Source organism: Thunnus albacares, chromosome 9 (genome assembly GCF_914725855.1).
Source record: "Thunnus albacares chromosome 9, fThuAlb1.1, whole genome shotgun sequence".
In the NCBI taxonomy this organism is placed as follows: Eukaryota; Metazoa; Chordata; class Actinopteri; order Scombriformes; family Scombridae; genus Thunnus; species Thunnus albacares.
In genome coordinates, this window is record NC_058114.1 from 439276 (window position 1) to 448315 (window position 9040).

The window sequence follows — 9040 nt, forward strand, 5'->3', positions numbered from 1 at the left end:
CGACTGTATCTCAGGGCTTTCCTCCGGGGGTCAGTAGACAGCGGGAGGGGGATCAGGGGTGCCATCCACATTCAACACCAGGTAACGTCCTTGAGCAGGGACGGGGGGGGGTTGTGATCTGCCCTGCAGGTACGACCATCTGTTATCGTGACTGAAGTCACATGATGACACCTGAGGAAGGCCATGGGATAAGGTCCAAAGCTCTGAGATAGGTAAGTAAGTGGACCTTTAGAATATTATTTATAGATGAGAGAAGATGTTTTCAGTTTAAAGGCATACTACGCAGGATTCTCCTAGAAGACAACGTATAGACTCGTACAACAGGTATCAGTGTGTGTCTGTGTCTACACAGACGCTGCTCTCTGCCTGTGTTTTCTTATTATTTTGCTGTTCAGGGTGTTTCTGGGCGTCGGCCTTTGGGCAGTGGGTGTGTAGCTGCCAGCCAATAACAGCGCAGGGTGTGAGGTCGGGATCACATGGCTCCGTATCTCTCCTCTGTACCACAGCAGACAGGATGCTGCTCGCTCTCTTAATTCACTCTCTACCTCGCTCGACCACCGCTGCTCTCTCTCTCTCCTCTCAGCTCACTCTGGTCGAGCCGAGGAGGAGGGGCCAAATCCTGTATAGTATGCCTTTAAACCTTCTATCAATCATTCACATTCATTTCAGTAAAAAAAACTTTCTATCACATTTCTGTGACTGATTCTGCTTCAGATTTATATATTTTATATCTAATATTTAGATACTGCAGTAAGTGGTGCGTATGGATCCAGTTGGTGATTTAGATGTTAAGAGTTTGATGAAGGTGATTAGAGCTGAAACAAGTCAATTAATGACAGAAATCTGCAATTATTTTGATAATAACTGAATTGTTTTATGTAATTTTTCAAGCAAAAATGCCAAAAATTACATTATTTGGTTCCAGCTTCTCCAATGTGAGGATTCTGATAGTTGAGTTTCACCTTCGGCTTTCTTGTTTGCATGATTTTGTGAAATCTGTGATTTTTCTGTATTTTCTGCCATTTTGTAAACAAAACTGAATCAATAAAATTATAAGTTAGTCGTAGCCCTAAAAGTGACAAACGTCCACATGTAAAAGTTTTTAAAACTGGATCATTTGGATAAAAGGAAGAAAAAACCCGTCCAGGATGAGGACTGAGATGCAGGATGTGATGTCATAACAACAGTTACGTAGTCTGAAGTTGGGTCGTGTATCCAGATTGTCTGCTGGACTTTATAACAGAGGAAAGCTGAAAAACTCCAATCACACTGGACCTGAACTTTAACAGTCGTAGTTTTCTCATTGAACCTTTTTGTGCAACTGAATGTTTTTTACGCCGTTGTGGCACTTGAAGAGCGAGCAGGATTATTATTACTAATCCAGCTGCTCCAGATTGTCTCAAAGCAAATATTAAGGATTTGAAATGTTGAACTGGCACTGAGTAGTTTGGCAAAGTTTCCACCAGACAGACTGCTGTGATGCTGCTTTGTGAACCTGTAATACCTGTAAATATAAAAGTAGAAATCTGTAACATAAAGTAGACGGAGGCTAACGAGGACCACTGCATCGTGTGGTGTATGAGGTTGTTGGAGTGTGTGGCATTTCTTCATTTAGCTTAATCTGTTCGGTTTGGTTAGTGAAGGTAGATGCGGTTTAAAGCGGAAAAATCTCAGTTCTGACTCTGAGGTGTCTTTTTCTGTCGCTGCTTTGACTTCAGCGGGTTCAGCGTCCTGTTGGCTTCAGGTGCAACAGGATCAGACCGGCCCTCCAGGTCTGCACCCCCCACCCTGACCCGGACCCCACCCTCCTCCCTCCCTCGGGGTCAGTCGGGACCCGTGGTGGACACCGAGGCCTGGGGACCCTCGCTGTACTGGCCTCCGCCGCCGCCGCTCCCGCCGCCACCACCCCCGCCCTCGGGCTCCTCTTGGCTGGGGGAGGCCTCGTCGCTCGGGCCGCCCCGGGACGTGACAGAGGTGGTGGTGGTCTCCGGGGACGCGCTGTGGGCCTCCTGTGGCGTGTAGCCTGGGTGGTTCTTGCGAAAGTGCTGGTTGAGGATGGCCTGGAAGGGGAAGCTCTTGCCGCAGACGTGGCAGTGGAAGGGCTTGTTGCCGGTGTGCTTGCGGATGTGGTACTCCAGCTGGTCTTTACGGGTGTACTTCTTGCCACAGATGCGGCAGACAAATGGCGTGATGCCCATGTGGAGACGCATGTGGCGGTCCAGGCTGCCTTTCTGGTTAAAGGACTTGCAGCAGTAGATGCAGGTTAGACGAGGGTTGTAGCGGAACCAGCGGTCTCCTACCTGCTCCCTCAGGTAGTCCTCGTAGCCACCCATATCAAACGCTGCGTGCTCCTCCCCCTGACAAGCAGAACAAATCGTTAGTACAGCCGAGACCAGGACAGGAATCAAACGTTAGTACCACCCAGACCAGGACAGGAATCAGACATTAGTACCGCCCAGACCAGGACAGGAATCAGACATTAGTACCGCCCAGACCAGGACAGGAATCAGACATTAGTACCACCCAGACCAGGACAGGAATCAGACATTAGTACCACCCAGACCAGGACAGGAATCAGACATTAGTACCGCCCAGACCAGGACAGGAATCAGACATTAGTGCCGCCCAGACCAGGACAGGAATCAAACGTTAGTGCCGCCCAGACCAGGACAGGAATCAAACGTTAGTACCGCCCAGACCAGGACAGGAATCAAACGTTAGTACCACCCAGACCAGGACAGGAATCAAACGTTAGTGCCGCCCAGACCAGGACAGGAATCAGACATTAGTACCACCCAGACCAGGACAGGAATCAAACATTAGTACCACCCAGACCAGGACAGGAATCAAACATTAGTGCCGCCCAGACCAGGACAGGAATCAGACATTAGTGCCGCCCAGACCAGGACAGGAATCAGACATTAGTACCACCCAGACCAGGACAGGAATCAGACATTAGTACCACCCAGACCAGGACAGGAATCAAACATTAGTGCCGCCCAGACCAGGACAGGAATCAGACATTAGTACCACCCAGACCAGGACAGGAATCAGACATTAGTACCACCCAGACCAGGACAGGTGGCATCAAACTGACTTTCTCTGACTTTCATGATCTTTCTGGATGAACATGTTCATGTGTCAAACTGCTGTGAATGTTTAGTTTGTAGTGGCTACTGGGGAGAATCTGGAGGTCCTGTAAGAGGGTCTAGTGACCTCTGGGTTTCTTTAGGAATAATAACAGCAACTAAAGAGGTTCAACGGGCCTTTTAGAGGGTAGAACACAGATTTTACTGCATTATGTTAGACAGCATTCTCTAACACACATGAGGGAATATATTTTAGAAGATTATTGGTTTACATCTGTCACTCGTCTATATGATGTAATTGTCTGGTTAAACAAGACTCCTGGTCTCAGTATTTCCCAACAACAGGCTCATGAACACAGCTACAGTTAGCAAACATTATAATCCACCTGTGCAGTAGTAGAAGTTGGTTCTTCAGTACCTGTGAGCTGGGCTGCCGCAGCTCATCCACCCTGCTGGGAGACTCGCTCTTCGCTCTCTGACGCTCAGCCAGGACGACCACGCTGCCGGTGGGACTGAACCTGACGCACACACACACGCACACACACACACACACACACACACACACACACACACACACAGTCATCAGGTGTCTACAGTTCAGTCAGGATGAAGGATGGACGTGTGTCCTCACTGCGTCTCACCTGTCTGTCTCACTGAAGCTGCTGGACGGCTGGACACTCCGGGCCCCCAGCGCTCCCACCGGCCCCGTCACCAGCGTGCTGCGTCCCGACGTGTCAATCATCACAGTGGTGCCCTCCTCCACCGGCCCACCCTCCTCCTGGTGCTCCTCTGCTCCGATCCAGTCCTCCATCCTCTCCGTCTTGATCCTGATTCCGTCCACGCCGCCGCCCTCCTCGGCGCTGCCGGCGCGCTCCGGCTCGCTGCTCGTCTCCATGTACCACTGACCGGCCCGGTTGATGCGGAGGATCGGTTCTTTGCCCGCTCTGCCGGCGGGGGCCCCGGGCCCCTCCAGACCGCTGTGGTCCACGGTCGGCGGAGGGCTGAGCGGCTCCTCGGCCGGGCTGACGGCCTCGCACGCCTCTGCGCCTCCCCGTGGGCCGAGCAGTCGCAGGCCGCCGTGATGGCCGCCTGCTCTCACCACAGCCTCCAGGGTCCTCGTGCCCCTGGACCCCCGTGCCGCCTCCTCCTCCGTGTGTTCCTCGTCCAGATCGGCCAGGCTGATCTTCAGGTGGATGCCCTCCAGGATCTGGGTGCAACGGTCGATGATGTGCTGCATCTGCAGGAAGCTGGCGGCCGTCAGATAGCTGATGATGTCGGCGAGCTGCAGGCAGAGGCGGCCCGTGTAGCAGAAGGACAGCAACTGCTCGAACACCGACGGGTTGCGGATCACCGTCAGCGACACGGTGCTCATCTGGCTCAGAGACATGTGGTCCCGGAAGTACGGCGAGCTGGCGGCGAGGACCACCTTATGGGCACGGAAGCTCTGGCCCTGCACGTTGACCACGATGTCGCAGAGGCGGCCCTGAACACGCAGCTGGTTCAGGTGGGACAGAACCGAGTTACTGAAGTCCGGGACGTCCAGCTGGATGCTGCCGGAGCGCTCCATGCTGCAGCCTGCAGGGGCTCTGCAACAACAGGACACACATGCAAACATTAAATGATGTCACAGCAGACGTTTCCCGTCACATGTCAACGCCACAGCGCCTGCTGTGACATCACTGATTGGGGGTGTGCTAGCTGCTTCTTTTATTCATTCATTAATATTCTGTTGAGTTTCTGCTGTGGAAACATGACAAACTAGAGAACTGATGACATAATTGATCATCAAGTGACAGCCAATCACAGTGTTCATCCTGGAATCCACTGCACCAGAAGAAGAAGTGCAGGTGAAGAGGTTTCAGTAAAGTTGTCGTACAATTCTTGATATTTATGTTTTTTCTCTTTTTTCTTTCTTTCAGGAGGTTTTGATGATGTTTGTATTTGTGTTTCTGAGCGCGTGAACCAGCATCAGCACTTTCAGATTTCTCTGCTTCCTGACTACATTTCACAAACTCTTCATCACAGCAGGTGACGTTCAGGTGTTTAACAGGTTGGTTTTGGTTAAATGTTAATAAACAAGTTGTGTGTTTTCTGTGTATTAAACCAAGACCACGACCTTTAACTTTAACTGACCTTTATCAGTGCTGACAGTGAGATTAACAGTCATATAAACGGAGCACAAAAAGTAAGCAAATGTGTGTTTGGTAGATTATTTCTCTGTTGTAACGAAGCTTCTTGGTAATAAATCTGATACTGTTGGAAAGTCTGTTTATTTCCCTTTTAAATGGAGCCACATTTTTAAGGAACCTGCGTCTGTGGGATGAGCAGCAGAGCTGAAGATGTGGGTTGTGCCCCTCATGCTGTGGGATGAGCATCCCGTTCTTCAGGTCAGCCGTCGTGGTTGTGTTGGTCAGTCCGGCGTGAACAGCGCGTCCAAGCTGATCCTACAAGTGTTCACTGGGGTTGAGGTCAGGACTGCTGGCAGGCCGTTCCATCCTCTCCAGTCTGGAGGTCGTCTCTGATAAACCCCACAAACTGACAGATGCTGGTTGAAGACTGGGACCAGACTGGTGACCAGCATGAGGAGGAGGAGCCAGGCTGTTGTGGCTGTGTGTGGTTCTTCCACACGCTACTGAGGCTCCTGTTTGTTCAATGAATCAATTGTTAAATTGTCGATATGTCTTGTTTTGTAGAAGTGAAAATATGATGAGCATGTGGAATTGTAGTAAGTAATAAACAAAACACTATGAGTTGCACAACACCAATGGATCGGTGAAAACAACTCCTTTAAAGGAGTTTTAGAAAGTTCTGGTTATAATCTCCGTGAAAACAAAACTTTTACCAGATCCAGTTGACCTACGCCGGTCATTGACCCACCCAAAATGCGTTAGGCCACCAGACAAACAGGAGACATCTGGAAATATTGGGAAAGGGGGGAGCAAAGTACACCACACACACACAGCAGAAATTAAGAAATGTCCAAATGGTGCAGAGACACCCACTCCCAGAGGTCAAAGTCCAAGTGAGCATTTGGCTCACGTACTCAAGTGCCAGAACTCATGGGCAGGAAGTCACGTGGGTGTGAAGTTGAAGCAGCTGCATTGGTGACGTTCTGAGTTTGTTTGTAATGAAATAAAGTCCCGTTGGTCGTCTGCTCATCTCTCTGGTCTCAGTGTTTGGTGTGAACATCTTAATATAACCTTTCAAACTTCAATCATCCACCAAACACCAAACACGAGTCAACGGCAGAATCAGCTGTTTGACGTCGGCAGAGAAGATTTGGCAAATTTTTCATGGGAGCAACCCACATCCTCAGCTCTGCTGCTCATCCCACAGACGCAGGTTCCTTAAAAATGTGGCTCCATTTAAAAGGGAAATAAACAGACTTTCCAACGATATAAGATTTATTACCAAGAAGCTTCGTTACAATAAAGAAATAATCTACCAAACACTCATTACTTACTTTTTGTGCTACGTTTAGTTCAGATATTATGTTGCAAAATCACATAATTTGTTGATAAAAACAGGAAATATCATGTTACTAAACACTTCAGTGACACATTCAGTATCAACACATTTACAACTTTCCAGATTCATGAATGAACAACATGAACTGTTGCATCACATTAAAGCAGCTTCAACTGTCCAACTGTTGCTGATTTTTGCTACTAAACACAAACGTGTGTTTATTTTCTTCTTCTATTATCCTGATACCTGCACGACTCACCTGTCTGTGATGTCACACAGTCTGTGATGTCACACAGTCTGTGATGTCACCTGTTTAAAACTGATGATAAAACCAATCAGATGGCAGTTTGAGCTCAGAGTAAACCTGAACCCGGTCACTGAATCCACTGCAACACCTGTTCAGGTATGACAGCAGGACCCTGATCCGGATCAGGGCCGGTGTGCCTCCGGGGACCAGGTAAACCTCCAGGTGTGTAGCCGGACTCTCACCTGAGGGGATGCGGTGGGGGGGGACAGGGGGAGATCGGGTCTGGTCTGGGGTGCGGTGCTGTCGAGGCTTCAGTCCTGCAGCCAGCTGAGCATCGTCAGCAGGACGGGAGAGGACGGCTCGGCTCGGCTCAGCTCGGCCCGGCAGGCTGCAGCTCCACCCGCCGCTCCTGCAGGCTCCGGAGCTCCGCGGCTCCAGCGGCACTCGTGTCTGCTCAAGGCCGGGGAACAGTAGCTGAGCTCGGGCTCCGGTCCGTCAGCAGCCGCTCTGCCGACATTCCGCTGGGAGAGGGAGTCGGGTCAGTGTCGGTTCCGTGTCGGTGGGCTGCTGCTGCTGCTCATCTTCCTTTTTCACGGCAGAAGGGCCGAGGCTGCAGGAAGGAAGGAGGGAAGGAAGAAAACGCGCAGGGCATGCTGGGAGCTGGAGTTCATGACCCGGAGGAGCGCTGGCGTAACGACCGCTTTAAAGACTTCACTTCCCAGCATGCAACTGTGAGGAGAGGGGTCATCATGGCACTTTGAGTTTGGCAGAGTGGAGTTCAACATACACACACACACACACACACACACACACACACACACACACACACACACACACACACACACACACACATTATTTTATTTTGTATTAATTTAATTGTCAGATTTTATTTCTCTCATTGAATCCAGACATGTTCTAATCTATTTATATCACTTGTATGAAGTTTATTATTATTATTATTATCATTATTATTAATATTAAAGCAGGTTCCCAGTGTTCCCAGTGTTCCCAGTGTGTTAAACCAGCAGTCAGGTGTCTGTAATCATTCCTCCTGTTCATACTGGATATTAAAAGATCCTTCAAATGTGCTTTAATGGAAGTGATGGAGGATAAAATCCACAGTGTGTCCACACAGTCATTTAAAAGTCTGTGTGAAGCTTCTATTCAGCTTCAGCAGTCTGAGTTAGTCATATCAAGTGGATATCTGACACATTTACAGTCTTTTTAGCATCAAATTCCCTCTTTGTGTTTCCTCGGACAGTGTTTCCCTGTTGAGCTGCAGGTGGAAGTATAGTAACAAAAAGAGGAACTTTGGCACTAAAAAGACTGTAACGTTGAAAGATATCTACTGGATTTGACTCATTTGGACGCTGAAGCTTCATATTAGCTTCAGACTGTGGATTTTGTCCTCCATCACTTCCATTGTCAGGTCATTATGAAGGGATCTTCTAACGGTCAGTATGAACAGGAGGAATGATTACAGCAAGAAACACAGCTTTAATGTTCATTTGATGACTGACTGTTGGTTTAATGACACACTTGATAAACTGTGAATTCGTCCTTTAATGCTGATAATAAGTTTAATAAATGTTGCTGCACAGTTTAGATCAAACTTCCTGGATGTTGATATTAACTCGGTTCTTCAGTCTCAGTGAAGACGAAGCGTCTGACTGTGACACCAGAGGATCAGTTTATAAATATTATATATATATATATATATATATATATATATATATTTATATATATATATATATATATATATATTATAACATTACAATCAACCAAACACACAACAATATTTATATTATATTTATGTTTTATTTTACTGCACTGAATAAAATCCAAACCTGCTAAAATCTGATTCTGTTTCTTTTTATTATTTTTATTATTATTATTATTATTATTATTATTATTATTATTATTATTATTCTAAGTGAGTTTTGATGAAATGACGTCTAAACTCAGATATTTATTGAAATGCAGGAAAAACAACAAGAGAAAGTTTATCTTTATTGTCGGTTACCATGGCAACAGTTTAAAACAATTCAACACAAAGAACAAAGTTGAAGCATCAAGAAACAAGAATCCCTCAAAATATCCAACAACAGCTCAAACTCAAGAAGCTTTTATTTCATTAATTAATTAACACATTAGTGTGAAATATTTGATAAATACATTAATTATTAACGAGTGTTTCAATAAAAACAAAAATCTCTTAAAATCTTTTGTTTCTAAA

General features: G+C 47.3%; 1 protein-coding gene across 1 annotated transcript; it reads right to left on the reverse strand.

Moving 5' to 3' along the window:
- Nucleotides 1–533: 533 nt before the first annotated feature.
- On the reverse strand, nucleotides 534–7418 carry zbtb37 (zinc finger and BTB domain containing 37). The gene is made up of 4 exons (XM_044361142.1): nucleotides 7047–7418; nucleotides 3731–4675; nucleotides 3508–3607; nucleotides 534–2357 (listed from the first exon to the last, which is right to left on the reverse strand). The coding sequence occupies exons 2-4, from the start codon at nucleotides 4654–4656 to the stop codon at nucleotides 1824–1826; spliced, it is 1560 nt and encodes a 519-aa protein (XP_044217077.1). The 5' UTR covers nucleotides 4657–4675; nucleotides 7047–7418; the 3' UTR covers nucleotides 534–1823.
- Between the last annotated feature and the right edge of the window lie 1622 nt (nucleotides 7419–9040).

What these genes read in the sequence shown, in the direction of transcription:
- zbtb37 (XM_044361142.1), bottom strand. Translation starts at nt 4,656, where the DNA reads ATGGAGCGCTCCGGCAGCATCCAGCTGGACGTCCCGGACTTCAGTAAC. An exon ending in AGCTTCAGTGAGACAGACAG is followed by an intron (nt 3,608 to 3,730) that starts GTGAGACGCAGT and finishes TGTGTGCGTCAG; the next exon opens with GTTCAGTCCCACCGGCAGCG. An exon ending in TGCGGCAGCCCAGCTCACAG is followed by an intron (nt 2,358 to 3,507) that starts GTACTGAAGAAC and finishes TCTGCTTGTCAG; the next exon opens with GGGGAGGAGCACGCAGCGTT.